Source organism: Clavelina lepadiformis, chromosome 7 (assembly GCF_947623445.1).
Source record: "Clavelina lepadiformis chromosome 7, kaClaLepa1.1, whole genome shotgun sequence".
Classification (NCBI taxonomy): domain Eukaryota; kingdom Metazoa; phylum Chordata; class Ascidiacea; order Aplousobranchia; family Clavelinidae; genus Clavelina; species Clavelina lepadiformis.
The window spans coordinates 12,445,152-12,463,344 of record NC_135246.1 but is presented as its reverse complement, the minus strand read 5'-3'; the positions used below and the strand labels follow the sequence as shown (position 1 = coordinate 12,463,344).

Here is an 18,193-nt window from a genome sequence, read left to right as displayed (position 1 = left end):
CCAAAGCCCTTTAAAGGTTGTCGAAGAATAAAGCAAAAGGTGGCGTGTTGTCATAGTTTTAGGACTTCTTGTATTTTACTTTTAATGAATAATTAAGGTGCATCGACCTCTAGTTGTGAAATCACGTGTCTGCGTCAATAAACTCGGCTTGACCAGCCTTGTCTAGTGTGGTACAGCACAACCCTTTACATAGCACGCCAATAACAATTAAATGTGAGGATTGCTCCAAGAAGTCAAAAAATTTAAAAGGAGGGTGCCACACTAGTCCTCCCATAAATTAAGGCTTGGTGCACAAACAAGCCGCAATCGAAAAAGAAATAAATCGGTAATTATGTGAAGCTGGACTCTCATAGCTCCTCATCGGGCTGATTTGCAGACTGGTGTGGGTCCTTTGACATCGTTTGCAGCAGAGCATGTAGATTGTAGAGCTGTTCAATGTCATCAATGCAGCGATCTCTAGCTGTAAGATCACGTTTTTGCGTCAATAAACTCCCTTGACCTGCCTGTCATGAAGACTACGTGTCCTTTGCCAGCACTAACTGCAGACAACAGTAGGATTAAAACTCATACTAAAACATTTATTCCAGCTAGTAAAACATAAGACATTATGTGGCGTTACGTCGTCTGGTACAGCACAACTATTTATATAGAACGCCAATAATAATAATTAAACGTGACGAATGGTCGGAGAAGTCCAAAACTTTAAAAGGAGGGTGCTATGTGGCGCTAAACGCCACAAAGTTATAACGTTTTAACGCTGCCCATATACCTTCTGTGTTGACAGCAAAATATTTCCTTAACCTCAGATAGAGTTCAACAAAGTCAAGTTTGTAAAAACCTAACACAGGCGTGCTGTCACATAATGCTACGTGTGCTGTAATCGGCTTTATGAAGAAAATCGCAATGTTTTTAACAGCGAAACATAAACGATCAAGTAAAAATCATCAATCGTTTATTTTTTAAATCCAAATATAGGGCATCCGCACTATCTTAGGGACTATAAGTCGGTATGCCAATTGTCTTAATTTGGGAAGTCTTAGCATATTTTGCTCTATCTTCTTTAAAATTAACAGGAAATATTATTTTCCCACATATACGGCCTTTATTCTCGCCATACTATTTGACCATTTATTGTTTTGGGATTATAAATAGCAAGATTTTTATATTATATTTGTTTTGATAAAAAGGGGCGAATTTTCACAGCTGTGATAACTCGCCCCAACGAAGCTATTTAAATAAAAATGAAAATGGCGGTTCGTAGATACATGTTATCAGTTGCTAAACTTTCAGTTCATCTCCTGACATATTAAGCAATGTAAGTGATATAAAACGTTTAACCTTTAATAAACCTTTATCAATAATCACAATATTTATTGAGTACAAAATTTATGATGATATTTCAAATTAACATGAAAGCTGTATACTTTTGTTTGTTTGTCTAGACTCACAATGAAAATGGAAGCAAAAGACGAAAATAGACCAAATGTAAAGTCGAAGTAGTTAGTAAAAGTAGGAAAAAAATAGCTGTGACAACACACCTTATGTGACAACTCGCTCCCCTTTGACTTTTACCACAGAAAATGTTGACAAGTATTGCAATAGAACAGACGAGTGCAATAGCAACATATGCGACAAGAGTAGGCTGCTGTGTTAGAATTAAATGACGTGGAAACCTTGAGTAGTGGGCTTTAGGTTAGCAAAAAAAATAAATTACAAGAAAAAAGCAAAACGTACTGAAGAAGGCTACATTAACTGAAGTACAGTAATCACTTCACAAGGTTATTACAAAGTTATATAGTCAACAAACAGTGAGATTCAAATCTTTTCGGTTTCGTTCATGTGAATTAAGATCAGAAATACTGAAGTTAAACTGCAAAAACTACGCGCTCTTACTGGTTACGCCACTGAGATTCTTGCATCATTTCAAGTACCGTTCGGAACAAAAGTAGCCTGCAGAGTATGGTAGCTGTTCCAAAAAAATTCCCTACTTTGAAACCATTGTGGTCCACTTCATTACTTATCGTGAGTCTTATGACCATGAATCAATGAGAAAGGACTGTGTTTTTGTTTTCGCTCGTAGCCTCGTACTAGAACGTTGGATCGATTGACTTCCTGTCCAACATGCAATGTAAGTTTTTTGTGCACTGGACATCGTAATTTTCAAAGACCGGTGTGCACCAGGAAGCAACAAAAAGTGAATGTGCACCGGTATGCGCGAATGTGCACCAGATGTCCTTGCTTGGGAATTACTTAGCTTATAAACTATACAAAGTTTTTTGACACAGCTTTTTGACCCATTTTATGCAGATAGCTACGTTGTGAACCGGACATTTCCGATCGTTGGTAATAAAATAACTTATTTTGTTCATAGTGAGGGAATAACACTACCACTACTTGTCTGTGTCTGTAGCATAGGTACTTGAGAAAAGAGTAGATTTCTGTCACTGAATACGAACTTAGCAATTTACAGGGTAAAACCATCCATACAATTGTTATTCTTTTCATGTTAAAATATGCTATCTGAATCTTGGGCCACGATATGTTCACCAAATGCAGATTTGAGGCACGCTTGAAAATATTTGGGGACCACTGGTCTAGGCCTACAAATATTTCAGCAAAAGCAAATGAATTAAACGAAATTTTCATTTTAGGTCGCAGGAAATCTCGACTTAAAGTCAGCAATTAATTCACACTTCTGAAGATCCTTATGCTTTACCAAACATTATAGAAAATGAAAGTGACTACTAGTGTAGCCTAGGTCCGGCAATTCATTTTAAAAATTTATAGACGGTTATGTTAGGAAAAGAATACCTTACACAGGTACAGCCAATGTCGTTACCTGGCTATGGATTGAAAGTTGATTAACTATTTCGAAATAAATTGAAGTTAACGTTGTTGAAGAAGATAGATTTTATTATGTTAACATTAGTACCAATATCTTTTAAGTTAGGTTTATGAAGCATCGGGAAAAAAGAGCTTAGAACAAATGACTTTTATAACAAATAGTGACAGCCGTTAGAATTTTTGAATCAGGTGTTTTTTTAAATTCATAATGTTGACTTACCTCTTAAAGTTTATAATTTACGTTAATATTTATGTAATTTATAGTAGTTTATAAAGTGGATTGAGTTTAGGTCGGATAAACATATATATAATTTGGTAACAATCGAAGAGTATTTGAATTTAATCAGACAACTAGGCCTACTATGGGGAATGAGCAAAGTACACATGACCGCGAGTTTATAAATAAATGCGCACACGAGATAGACAAATGTTCTATAGGAAAATCAAAGTTGGTGTTTAAGAAACCAGTGTATAAAAAGAAGTCACAAGCAAAGAATTACTTTTCTGGATCATTTTCAAAATTAAATGAACTGCGAAAATGTGGTAAGTATTTAACAGTTAAAGAAAAGGTTTCACACATTTGTTACATAAATCTAATTCTTTCAATCCACATCTGATAGAAATTGAACCCAACTTACTATAAACTCCATGTTTTCATACATCTTCTTTGCAATCTTAATCCAGCCTTTCCCCGAATATTAATGTAGGCATACCAATGAACTTGTTAAAAGTACAGCATAAAGTTAATGATTTGTTACATTTACATGAATTGATTTCTTTCACCACTAGCGAAGTAATTGCAATTGGCATATTCTGTATATCAGTTTATTTTGTGTTTATCTTTCTTGTTTGATTTTAGGAATGTTTACAGATATGAAGATTTGCCATGAAACCAAATCTTATCCATGCCACAGCATTGTTTTGATGAACCGTTCACCTTATTTCGAAAGATTAGTTATTAGGCACTTTAATCAATGTGAGGAAGTTTCAAACTTGCTTCATTGCTGTATATTTAGTCTAATTTATACAATTTACCTACAACATCCTTAAATACATTTTTTGTTTAGATAAAAAAGGATATTACTCTTCGAAATATAACTACCTCGGTTCTCTTTCACCCAAAGTGGCTGAACTTAGCATAGATGCAAATGACATTAGCCCAAAAATTATTGAGGATCTGCTTTCTTTTATGTATCTTGGAAGAATTGACCTACCAAAAGATGATGTTGAGAAAATCATGGAGTAAGAATGTTATATTTTCTTAAATTTTAAATCCACCTGTTGATAATAATTTAATTCATTGTATCACTCATTTTGACATGAATCTGTTATGCAGAGGTAAATGACAAAAACATGAATAGGACTTCCACAAAACGAATGACATGCACTGGTAATCTGGTTATATGTTAATTGGTTTGTTGTTGTTTCAGATATTCAAGGGCTGCTAACAAGTGGGACTTGTGGTTAATTGCAAATGACAAAAGAGTTAGTCTCTGTTCTTACTCTCTACGTGAAGCAACACTTCATCTTTACAATGAACTTTTTACACCTGAAGAAATGCAGACACCCTGCATTCACATATTGGATAACCAGTTGGAAGAAAATATTAAAAAAAAGTAAAAAATATAGTTATGGTTCTGTTATTGTTGCTGTTATGTACTGACCAGTTCTGTCTTTGCCACTCACTGGTCATCAATGTGTTTGTACCAACAGTTTTGCCAAATATTGCTAGTGAAGTAACCAAAAAAGTAATTAAATGAGTATAACTCATTTATTATCAATTTTCCTATTTTTAATTGATATGTATCATATTGTAGATTTTCTATATATGAATATTTTTTCACTGGTGAAAGAATAAAGAATGCTGATGAATATAAACATGCAATTCCTTTCAATTTTTGCATAAGCCTTGATCATGGTGAAAAGGTTTGGTGCCATAGGCAAGTTTTTGCACAATAAAACTGCTGTTGGTATTCCTATTAGCTGTATTGCCTTGTAGTGTATATGTAACTTGGTTAAATTTAAATTCATTCAATGTCTAATGACCATTTAACCTATTTTTACATCTTTAAGGAGGTATATGAGTATGAAAAAAGTGCCAAGAATAAGTTAATTTTTTATGTAATGAAATTTTGAAAAACCTAATTACTCAAAAAGTGATACATGAAGTTTTCTAAAATATTCCATATGGATAAAATATGCCTGGGGCTCCTTGTACTGGAATATGGCTTAAGTCACATATGGGGTGCACTCAATAGCTTAAGTTTTGAGAAATTTTATGCGAATGTTTTTTTAATCAGAACAACAGGAAACTTTATAATTATTCAAAATAGGATCCTCCAGCTTCAGTGCATTTATTATGGCGTTTTAGCCACTTCATAAATGTCATTTTCTGATCTTCCTTTGTGAGAATATCCATGACGCTTGTTACAGCTACCTTAATTTTCTGCTCATCTTCAAACCGTTGCCCTTTTAGTTTCTCTTTCACTTTTGAAAACATCTAAAAGTTGCAAGGATCGGGCTGAAGGGAAGATGAAGGACAGTTTCAATGCCCATATCAGCCAAGTATTTTATGACTAACATGGAGTTATGAATAGGTGCGTTGTCTTGGTGCAGGCGCAACTCACCAGACCCCAAAAGTGCTGATCTTTTGTGATGAAATTTCTTCCTTAACTCTCTCAAAAATTCCACATAATATCCTTTGTATACTCTTACATAGTACTCATTGTATGGCCTTTATCTAAGAAGCTGCAAAAGCAACCAACTCTAGCATTCTCTTCTTTTTCACTTTGACAGAGTTTTCATTGCCATTCACATGACTTCTGTCATCTTTGAACTGTTTGTGCCAACGGTAGACAGTTGCCTGGCTCATGCAAGCTTATCAATAAAAGTACTAATCTTTTATTTGTTTTAATTTTAGCATTCTTTCCAAACTTGAGGCAAAATTTTGTTGCATAGCAAGAAAAAATGTCACAATTGTTTATTATAGTTTGGTCAAGCTTTCATCAAAATTTAAGCTACACAAATTATGTATTAGTGTCTTTTACAAAAATTCTCAAAACTTACCCTCGTATCTCAAACCCTTGGTACAGAGGGCCAAAATCAAAAGTTGCATTTTTTGGTTTCAGGCTTATTCAACCTATTTTCATGACAATTTTTAGCTACATTCTGCATTCAAAATGAAACTTTCTAATGTGCAAACGAATAGGGTATAATCTTATACTAATATTATAAAAACAAAATCAACCATGCTGCCTTCTGATTGGTTTAAGCACTTTTTCTATACATATATATAACATTTTAACAGAGTCATAGATCTTAGTTTCAACTCATGCAATACCATAATCTTAACCCATGCGCCTCCTTAAATGATATTCTTCGACTTGCTGTAAATCATGTCATTTAGCTGAATAGTTGCTACATATTTTTCAAAAACTACTTACGTATTTCATTGCTGCATAGAGAATTGCTGGTTACCTTCTTGGACTACTTTCATGCCATGTTGACTACCCCTTCATACGAAGAATACAACAAAGATAGCATAACCTTGCGTGGTGTGACTTCGTTTGACTTGAAGTGAGTGTATTGGAATTTGCTGCTATATAAGGTTTTTTGAATTTTAGTAAACTTGTGTTATCTGTTTAAATGCAAAGCATTTGAATGGCCATTTTTTAGATTTATTTTGAAGTGCATGTACGTCCCTACTGTGTGTGGGAAAGAAATAACAAAAGGAATTGCTGCGGTTAGTGGGTGGCTGTGTCGAGAAAATTACTTGTTCCACTTAGCTGAGCAACAGCTGGTAATTCATTGAGCTTATATCAATAATGACGAACTTGAATCAAATAATGTTGTCATTAAATTTTCAAGATTTTTTTGATAAGAAATCTATTTTATTCCTTTTTACCAATTTTTTGATTTTTAACCATCCAAAGCCATAAAGTATGTTGACATAATCTGGGACTTATTATTTTTATTGTTTTGTTCTTTAGTAGGCCTATTTAAATGTGTCTTGTTTGTTTTTTACAGATACAAATGTTGAACTATGATAACTGTTTGGAATTGAAATGCTTTGCTGAAATGCATTCTTTTCATGATCTTTATGTGGCTGCATGCCATCTTTCCTACACAGGCCTTAACAGCATTACTTCCTTGCCTTCTTTCCAAGATTTTTCTAAAGAAGCTGTTTGCGATTATTTATCCAGTGACAAGCTATTTGTTTTAAATGAAGTTGAGGTACTACATGTTTGACGAATTATAATAATAACGCAGTTGGTCTTTACATACTTAATCTAAGGTCTCCAAACTGCTGCTCGATAGCTCAGCCGAGCACTGTGGGCATTCGAAAAAGAAGTTTAGCCATGTTTTAAACTTTTTTGCTGTATCTAAAACTAGTTCATAAAAAAAATTTTTACATGCACTTTGTACCACTTATATTGAAGGATTAGGTTGCTAGTGCATGGAAAATACAGCTGAAACATGCAGCAATCACAGAAAGTGTAAATTTTACTCTGCTTTTAAAGGTGTTTCATGCTTTTCTGAGGTGGGGTAAATGTAAACGTGACAATGATGATCTTTATCATGTCTTCAAAGCAGTGATGCGATTATCACTTTTAAGAATGTCTGAACTTGAGCATATTGTAATGAAAATGCTGCCCTTTCCTGACGGTGATTTGAGCTACCTTGGAAAGAAAATGCATAAAATGATCCAGAATGACTTGGACGAAGTCTGTGATGCTGCAGGCAAGTGGCCAATGGAGTTACGGATGTCACACTATGGCCAATCATTTAGAAACTGTTGCAAAAAGGTAAAAGGAACCAAAGAAATGTCATACAAAAGTTTCTGTAAATAAAAACCAAATTAAAAGCATGTACTACATAAAAAGTACTAGCATACATTTTCAATGATTTTTGTCAATGTTAAATGTCGTTAACTAGGTGTGTTCAAAAAGTATCTGACTTCAGTTTTTCCCACAACTAGTAATGCAACGTGGGCAAGTGTTTTTGGTAGGAACTGACTCCACCCTTTCTGTGTAGATATAGATGTTTATGAGCTTCTTTTTCATACCTTTCGTTTGGTTCAGGCATGAAGTGTGCTCAAATCAATTTTTTGTTTTTACTCAAAATGAAGCAATGTATAGAATGGAGATATTGCATCATGTTCTATCCCAGGTGTGTTTAAAGTTTGGTGGTAGTCAAGTTGAAGTGATGTAGAAGGTTCAGCAGGTGGTTACAAAAGTTATATGACTCTTTACTGGTGTTAAGACGTTGTTTTCCCCCAGAATACAAATTCCAATTCTTCCATTTAAAAATATTTGGTATCAAAACGACTAAAAATAATGCTGATCTTCTTTGAGCCACCTGTTTCTGTGCATCATGAAAACACATTACTAGAAAACATGAAAAATATTAATAAGGAATACTACCTGTATGTTCTACGTTGCTTATGTGAAGCTACATGTGCATTGCTAGCACTCAGAATTTTACGCGGGCGGCGAAGAACTAGCAAATTCCCCATACAAATACTGTACCTTCGCTCATATCACCTCTTTAATCCAGACTATTTGTCAGGTTATAATATTCTCCCAACTTGGACACTGCTTGACTTTAGATTTTTTGCTATGTTGAAAACTTTGCTGAAAAGCTCTTGATTTGACTCACAAGACTAAAATATAAAAAAAGCATCAATGTAGCTCCGTGGCATTTTGAAGAAATTGTTTCAGACAATCAGAGTTGTAACCAGGTAACTAGGACAGCTCAATGAAGAGTATTAACTACCAAAGCGATTATTTTTGACTCGATGAAGTAAATTTTGTCAAATGCATAATATTCTGTATTTTTTGTCCTGAAGTCAGATACACTTAGAACACACTCTGTTTAAAGTGAGGGCAAGTTCATGTGAAATATAAGCCTGCTTACCGTTGGTGTATTTGTACTGGTTAATGGAGATGCTAACCTATAGTACAGTTCGGTTTTGACTGCGAGCTCTAGTTTAGTCTGGTACCGATAACTGCTGTAAAACAAGAATGCTTTACGAGTTTATATACTCTTATCTGTGACATTTCTATGCCTAGTAACATCACCTGTTACTAATCAACTACCTATGAAGACGTATTCCATCCAAAACGTGTAAGCTAGCCCACCTTACCTAGTACAAACCTCATTCATCAAGCATATTGTTTTCACATTGTGACGTTGAAGAATTCCGTAAGGATAAGGGCTAATTATGACAATTAGCTTAACGTCATTATGGCCGCCGTCTTCGTCATCATAGGAGGAAAATTTGCGATGCTATTTTGGTAATAACTGTTTAACCACTACATATTATTAAAAATCCTTTAGCCAGTGAGTTTACTGACAACTGCTGTTTGATTTAAGGCCAACTTTTTTTTGGATTTGTCCTTCACTAAGAGATTCGTGACAGGTTATTGTTACTTGAACTGCAAATAAGATTGCAAACACTCTGGTCTAAACAACTAAAATAGTAAATGCAGTAAGATATGACTTTAAGAAAGGTACCACACCCAATGAAATGGACTTTAAAGTATGGTTTAAAAAACTTAATTTTCAAGTCAAATTTTGTACTTTGCCAACTGTCGAGGTACTAGTACCTGCAGTTATCGCTCAGTTGTAATCAAATTTAATTCTGTTACAACATAAGCATCATCTCATTTAATCTTATTTCTTGCATTGCAGTGTGTAGTTGTGGGAGGAGCTTCCTTTCATATTTATGGGTAGGTAAAATAAAGCATTCGTTCTCTTTATTACAGATGCTGACAACAGCATGAATATTAACGGTACTTACTACATGTGCAGAATGCAACAGATTGACAAGGAAAACTACACTCACGTTTTTACTGGTGATCAGGAAGCTGCACTTATTCTACGCAAGTGCTGTACTTACGAGTATTATGGTAAAACAACTCAACTGACTTCTCCTCGTTACTTAATGTTTGAAGTAACACAGTATGGCATTGCTGTATTTGACAACATGATCTATATTACTGGTAAGTTGAAAATATTTACTGCCTGTGGTGTAATATCCTATTGGTAATCCAATGTATAGCCTAATTTTTTTGAAATTTATATTTTAAAGGCTACTAGTCGTTATAATCAGACTCTATACCAGACTCAAACGGGAAAATAAGACTCCATTTTAAACATACCTATTATGAAGACTGAAAGTTTAAAGTAAAACACGAAAAGTTGGTTCAAAAGGACCTCTAGTCTGAGTAACCTAGCAGTTATACATTTGTGACCGATAGAAGTAGTTTATCAAAAATGTCAATACGTTGTGGAATTTCATCCTTGATGGAACTTCATGCTTGAAACGTTAAAGATAAAATGGAAGTATTTTTAGCTGATTGATGGTTTTTTTCATTTAGGTGGTAAGATTGAAAGGCTTGGCAGTGATCCAATTACTAAAACGTTGACGTTTGACCCGCTTTTCCATGTCTGGAAGGAAGGTCCCCCACTTCTGGAACCTCGGTTTGGTCATAGCATGGTTGCTGTTGGACACAGTATCTATGTTATAGGTGATGCTGAACTGATGTGTTTGCTTTTCTAAGGTTTTAAATGTCTTCCCGACAACAATTATCATTAGTGACACTATCCCAAAAAAGCTATGAATTTTTAAACTTACGCAAAATGTAATTTTGGGAGTACAAAATGTAGTAGGGATTTTGTTGTGGGGAAAGGAAGCAGGTCTCCTATTCCATGCATTAGTATCTTTAATTGACGTTATGTTAAATATAACTAATACAAAAAAACAAGTAAAATAGATTTAAATAAAATAAAAACAACACAATCAAATCCATGTCACTGCTTCTGAATAGTGAACTTTATTTGCAGGTGGATACAGACAGTCAGGTGTGGCAGCTATAGACATTGAGAGACTTCAGTTTGGTCAGACTAGTTGGACGGTTGAAACAATTATTGCAGATGCTGCCAGCTTTACCTGCGCTGTATGGAAAGATGTGATATACTTATTCTGTAGAAATACCAGCAACAAATATTCATTGCTCTGTTACTCAACAAAGCTGCGTACTTGGTTTAAGCCAATTCCTCTTTTCTTCCCTCATGGATGTCCAGCTATTGTATTTATCAAAGCGGTAAGTTTTTACTGGATTTAAGGGCTGTTAATTACATGTGTATAAATTTATTTTAGTAGTGGTTTATTAGTAGGTTGATTACATAAATATTGTTCTTGGAAACAACATGCTTTTCCCTGTCATGTATGCCATGTTTTCAGATAACATGTGGTCATGACATCTACGTCTTTGGAGAAGTTGTGTCATCCAAGAGAAAGTTGGTGGTATGAAGTATACTCTTTATTAACAGTTAAGGTTTTATGAAATACATTCAACCTTTAAATTTTGTAACTTTTTTGCATTTAACAGTTCTAAACTACATGTTTATAAAACTTTTTTTAACTTACAATTCATTTATTTTTTAGCTAATGTCAATAAACGTCTTGTTCGTCAGAGATAATATGTATTATAAAAAGTATTCAATGTTGCAGATTTAATGTATAGTAAAATATTTATCACCCAAAACCACCGCAGCTTTTTACGCACAGGTATCCTTGTTTAGCATCATAGAAGAAAAGTGGCTTCCATGCATACATACAATTAATGCTGTTGGAATTCCATTTGAGTATAATAAGAAATTCTACATTTATCTCAAAGATGCCCTGTATGATGGAAGGTTGCTGTTGAGAAGGTCTGATTCATTCCCAATAAAAATTAAACTACTTGATATAAAATTTGATTCGGATAGCCATTACTTGGTGAGTTTTGTCTATGGCTAGTGTATGCGTATTGTATGTTGACGTGCATGTGTAGTTGTAAGTTAGTAAGTGTATGTTAACTGACATATGTTTGATTATAAAAGCAGTAAACAAGTACCATCCATAAGGTGAACGAATTTTTCCTAATTTTAATACAATATCAATATCAGGTGTAAAAAATTAGGTCCAGTAAATTGTTTGTATTAAGATATTATTTTGTAAAATACTTTATTGTCGTATATTATAGTTTCGACTTGAAATTAACAATTACTAAAATACCAGTAAAACATTGCACGTTATACTTCAACTTTAGGAAAAGGATTTAGTTGTCGATTTGCCATGTGAGAAAAGTGAGATGTGCAGTAGCCAATGCTTCGATGCTGATTCTGATACGCCATATAAATCGCCTGCGTTTCTGAATTTAAATTTTTAAATCGTAAAAGTTCTATCAAAAATGCCATGATCTTCCACACCACTGACCATATATCAGCTGCTTCACAGCCTTAACATTTATTGTTTTTTTATAGAAACAATATTTTATAGTTGTTGCCATATTGTTTATCACTGAGCACTAAACTTGTAATATTTTCAATCATGTTTAGTGTTTCTCGATTGTACGATATAATCACTCAATATGTGCTATTATACTGTTATATTTTATTTGTTGATAAAGATCACGGTACAGGTTTGCAATCACAGTGTTTAACATCATCTCCTATAAAAAGATTGAGTACATTGTGCTGGGTCAATTTAATCGACCTTTAATGTTAATAAAATTGCTTTGTATATTTAACGAATAATGATGATTCAAATATCATTTATCATAGCGATGAGTTTGTGTTTTTTATCCTTGAGTGCTCTACTTTTATTTTACCCTGTTTTAGTACGTGCTATTTCAATTACTTGTGGGTTACGTAAGTCTTGACAACCAATTTCAACTGGATACCATTGCAGCCAGTGTCTACGTACGATATATTCCCTTTCAGTTGACTTGTGAGAGCCGAGTGGTAACAGTAATACCGCTTGCATCTCTTTGCGTACTTATATTTCTGAAAGCAGTATACGCTTAGCCTAAACAATACAATTTGGCTTAAATAACCATCTTCAGTCTGGTTGAAGTCTTAAGTGATTGGCCTGTAATTAGGCGGTCAACGATCACGCAATATTGAAGTCAGATGCGGCGGATTTTTTGATGAAATTTTTGTTGCCCGATGCCAGGGTTCCGCAATATTTTTTAGAAAAAAGCTGTTCGAATTTTTTTACGGTTATATATAACGCAGTGAGCGTAACTTGCGATTAATACGCGTTTTGATTAGGACCGAAACTGTTACTCGCACAGACAGTAATCTCAAATTTTGAGAAAAATATTTGTCATATGAAAGCAAGTTTAATCTTGGTTATGTAATTTTAAAACTATTGTAGTTTAGAATGTTTAACCAAACGAATAAAGCTTGAGTTTTGTTCATCTACGATAGTACCAAAATTTTGGACGTACCGTGGTACTTTGTGTGTAAGTATTTTCCAATTTATTTTTAATAAACAAATTTATATTTATAAGAGTAAGTTTTGTTTGTGACGACTTTTTATTTGCCAAAGTTAGAGCATTAGAGAAAAAATGTTATGCATTGGTCTTCAAATGTGATTTGATTGAAGTTGCCAAATTCGATCCTTCTTCAGCCTAAAACACCTAGACCATGTTGGCATGAAAATGCATATTTTATCTTAAATACGCAAATGAACAAATTGCTTAACCTACAATCAAGGTACTTATTTCTACTTACTAATATTTTATAGCCGCTGAGGACGTAACCTTGACACTTCCAACAACCACGAGAACTACCACTCCTCCCACAACACCCAACCAATATAACGATGCACGTTATAGGCTACTTCAACTTCAGAAAAAGGATTTAGTCGTCGATTTGCCATGTGAGAAAAGTGAGATGTGCAGTAGCCAATGCTTCGATGCTGTTTCTGATACGCCATATAAATCGCCTGCGTTTCTGAATTTAAATTTGTAAATCGTAAAAGGTCGATCACAAATGCCAAGATCTTCCACACCACTGACCATATAGGATATCAGCTGCTTCACAGTCGTAATAGTTACTTTTTTGTTTTCTATAGAAACAGTATTTGTAGTTGTTGCTGTATTGCTGACCATTGAGCACTACTTGTGATATTTTCAATCATGTCTAGTGTTTCTCGATTGTACGATTTTATCACTCAATATGTTCTATCCTTGAGTGCTCTACTTTTGTTTTACCCTGCTTTAGTACGTGTTATTTCAATTTCTTCCGGGTTACTTAAGTGTTGACGACCAATTTCAACTGGGTACCATTGCAGCCAGTGCCTACGTACGATATATTCCCCTTTCAGTTGACTTGTGAAAGCCGAGTGGTAACAGTAATACAGCATGCATCTCTTTGCGTAATTATATTTCTGAAAGCAGTATACGCTTAGCCTAACAATACAATTTAATTGGCTTCAATAACCATCTTTAGCCTGGCTTATCGTCTTAAGTGATTGGCCTGTAATTAAGCGGTCAACAATCACACAATAATGAAGTCAGATGCCGCAGGTTTTTTGCTGAAATTTTTGTTGCCCGATGCCAGGGTTTCGCAATATTTTTAGCACTCACAGTACACTGACAAATCTTCGAAAACTTATCAGCACACCTCAATTAAACTATACCTACTTAAAATACAGAATATACAAAAGTAAACGTTATTATTTAATTTAATGAGATATTTGTGCTTATTTCAATTAAAACGAGCACAATTTCCAGGGCCGGCGTTAGGTTTTGCTCCCGCCCTGCGTAAATCATAGTGTTGTTTCTTAATTTGTACTCTAAAGAGAATGCTTCATGGAAAACATATCACGAAATTAAGCTTTGATGGGAGATTATTTGCTGAGTGTTGGTATTTGGTTTGCGCTATTATTAGGCTATTATATTTTTATTATTACGTTAGGTTATTTAAATTACGCAATAGGCTCCACTGTTATTTCTTGCATTGGACCCCACTTTTGCCAAGGCCGGCCCTGACTATCACTACAAGTCTCGCTCAGCATCCGAACGAACAAATCGACCTTATTGTTCGTTATCGGCGGGCCTGGTCATCATCGGCCGGTTAATTCTGCTAAAAAAGGATAAGGGTTTCCCAAAGTAATGGTAACAGCGTAATATCCACCAGTGTACCAACCTTACCAATCAAATATGATTTACCTTTAATCAAGCGATACGTTTGATTGGTCGTTTGTTATTATTTTTGTTAACAAAAGTGTAATGTTGTGCGACTCATACTGTTAAACGCTTGTAGTCTTGTTGGTGTTTACTGCCGACCCTAAAATCAGCCGGTTGTATTGTGCAAGGGACCAATTTGAAAATACACAATGCAAAAAACAACATAGTTAAGGGAAAGTGTATGTCTTCGGCACGACAGTGCACTAAAAAGTAAAAATGTTTATCAGTGCAAGGACATACAACGCTATGCAGTCCGTTTTCACTAAACTATGCCTAGGGTCAAACACAAAGATTAAACCTAACTTAGCAAAAAAAAACAAGTAATGCTGGTTTTGACATTGCATGCAAACCTTCCCCGAGGCAACTTGGCAATGTAAATGTAAACTTAACAGTATTCCGTATACCACGTTCATAAACATTAGTTCTGATAAATGTATGACATTTTTTATTGAAGAGGCCGCGTTACTTGCGTACAGTGTACATGGTTACAAAGAAAATTTTGTAAAATCCTTCATGAGCATGAGGTTATTATATCGGTATATTACACCAGAAAAAGTAGCGTGACCCGGTCGATGCTGCACCAACTGTTACAAACAAAAACTTATCTGATTGTTAACATTGATTTCAGTGAGTCACTCGTATCTGCTTGGGGTGTAACCGTCCTTATCTCACTCAAGTCCCTGGACCAGCGGGCGTAAGCAAACTTTTCTATACCGATGATTTATACATTAATTGCCCGGTATAGTTTTCAAGAGCAAAATAACGTCGAAACACACTTGGACAAAGGAAACACGAAAGTTACAACGACGTTTGAGGTTATTCTTTTCGCCTTAAATAAAACCACTTTGCCACACCTTTACATAACCTTCAAACGTCAGTAAAAGTGAGCGGAAACCATCAGGGTAATTTGGATGTAAACGGTATACTTTGAAGGGTTGTAACTATATCATCCCGAATGTACAGATAATATCACGCACATAATGCCGGTGATTTTTGCAAAATGTTTTATTTTATTTTTTGCAAATAGCAGGTTTGAACTTAGAATAAAGCGCCTTTGACATGACCGCGGGGTGACTTCACACCTTTTCCTGCTGCTGACGTCAACAGGTCCAGATCACACTGCCAGGCACAGACAGGAATATTGAACTTAGTGATCATGCTTAACTCCACGTATATGTATTTTAAAATGCTTTCAAAACATCTCTCTACTGAAAAATTTGCATATGTATGTAGTTTCCAGAAATCTATGGAAAATTGTTGTAAGTCCACAACATTAGCACATTTCGTAAACATTTCATTACGTAAATAAACAATAAAAGATAGTTGTGCAAATCAAGATATGTGAAAATCCTGATTCCTTTGGTATGAAATAAAATTATACTTTAGATCTACTGTGTTTTTGAACCATGTCTCCCGTTGCAATTAATAATTACAGTCTCATAAAAATTGAATGCTAAATCAGCAAGGAACGATCAGTCGTCTGGGAGCTATATATAGTCACAGAGTTGCAATCTGAGGTAAATAAAAAAAAGATACGTTCTCATGAAGAATTGGTTATGTGTTAGCATAATAAAAGGTAAAAATTGTGTAGCGATTCGGTACCAGTCGGCGTCGGAAGACATGCGTCAAAATAAACAATTTTGACGCTGAAAACCGGGAGCGATGAAACAGGTTCTTGGACGGTACCACGCCACTGCTTTCGCCACCCAGTACTTTTTTCCAAGCCATAGCCAAAAGCGAAATAAAATAAAGTCAACGCGATTAATAAGCAGCGCCATACCCTTGGGCGTTTCTAGCTCGGTTCCAGCTAGATACATTCCTCCGGAATTAAAACATTTAATGCCGGTCAACCCCTGTGATCATGTACACAGTCAATTGCATTTTTGTTGCACTGTTTGCAGGAATATTGTGTGCTGTGGGATAGTGCTTTGCAATAATTGCTAATTGCTCAGACTGACTCGCACGGAGAACTTTTTATGTATTGGTATAGTAATTATATTTTGGCATCCTTATCATAGCGTGTAATTTGAAGAAAGGGCAATTACCTAACTTACCTGTAAATTACACAACCGAACATAATTCTGTCATTATTCTCATAATTTCACAAATAAAGTATCCCGCTATCAAATACCTGTGAAAACCTAAATGCGATTTGCGTGAATGGTCAACACCCAATTTTGCTACTATTGATTTGTACTCTTTTGAGTCTAATTAACACTAACACACCAACTAACACTTTTTATTGCAGAAAATGCGTGATAAACAGCAAAGCATCCTCAATTTATAGTAAACTTTTTTATATTGTTTCATCGTAGTTAGGATAAGTACTATACAACCATGATATATGGTTGTGAGGCAAGCGAAAGTAAATACATCGTGATTTTTCAGAAATTATGAAAACAAACCCTGAAATGGAAATTATGCAGCATTGGTTAATGAGATGAATTAACGTGGTGAACATGAGCGATTGACTTCTGTTTGTTCATTTGCAAAATTTGACAATCTATTATATTAAATGCCTACAACAGTTCGCGTGCGTTATGTCTACAACCGTGCATGGTGCTCTTCTGTTTGGAATAAAAATTTAGAATGTGGATGAAAAATGATTGTTTTATCGAAAATGGCATAGCGCTCTTTCATAAAGACAGTAATGACATAAACAAAATACATTGGTTAATAATCACTTTATTAGCGACTACCATACCGCTATTAGTTGGCTGTTAGCGTCAAAAGTTTAAATCGATTATTATTTTTCTGCGCAAGGAAAGGCTTTCTAAGTCGGCGAATAAAAACTAACAAGACGTTCTTTTAGTCTCCACAGAAAATATCAAGACAGGTGAGTTTCTAAAGTATTTGATGACGTTGCAAATGCATACCGGCAATTGTTTCCCAATAAATTTATTGCGTCGTTCAGTTCGAGCAAGATTTTGTAACGTCATTTACAAATTGTAAATAGTTTTATTGAGGACTCAATTGCATATTCAAAACGTCTTGCTTTGCAGGTTGTAGGTTTTAAAAGTGTCCGTAGCGCGTAAAAACGATTGTGGTCGCTTATCTTCTTCAGAAAAAAGCTGTTCGAATCTTTTTACGGTTATATATAACGCAGTGAGCGTAACTTGCGATTAATACGCGTTTTGATTAGGACCGAAACTGTTACTCGAACAGACAGTAATCTCAAATTTTGAGAAAAATATTTGTCATATGAAAGCAAGTTTAATCTTGGTTATGTAATTTTAAAACTATTGTAGTTTAGAATGTTTAACCAAACTGAAACGACTAAAGCTTGAGTTTTGTTAACCTACGATAGTACCAAAAATTGTAAA

The 18,193-nt window shown here is 34.7% G+C and overlaps 1 protein-coding gene across 8 annotated transcripts; it reads left to right on the top strand.

Annotated features, from left to right (window-relative positions):
- The first annotated feature begins 2,048 nt into the window (after positions 1-2,048).
- On the top strand, positions 2,049-12,730 carry LOC143464589 (kelch-like protein 25). Of its 8 annotated transcripts, none has more exons than XM_076962449.1 (16): positions 2,049-3,387; positions 3,716-3,820; positions 3,912-4,086; positions 4,275-4,460; positions 4,662-4,784; positions 6,307-6,420; positions 6,520-6,643; positions 6,871-7,077; positions 7,365-7,649; positions 9,538-9,575; positions 9,658-9,848; positions 10,227-10,376; positions 10,693-10,952; positions 11,093-11,155; positions 11,420-11,629; positions 11,943-12,730. In XM_076962449.1, exons 1-16 carry the CDS (start codon positions 3,207-3,209, stop codon positions 12,060-12,062), a joined length of 2,532 nt encoding a protein of 843 aa, XP_076818564.1. In that variant the 5' UTR covers positions 2,049-3,206; the 3' UTR covers positions 12,063-12,730. The 8 variants fall into 8 exon arrangements, 6 of the variants coding, with proteins under 6 accessions (XP_076818564.1, XP_076818563.1, XP_076818565.1 ...); XR_013118518.1 differs by having other exon boundaries at positions 2,050-3,387; positions 3,704-3,820; positions 11,529-11,629; XM_076962448.1 differs by having other exon boundaries at positions 2,050-3,387; positions 3,704-3,820.
- Positions 12,731-18,193: the final 5,463 nt, after the last annotated feature.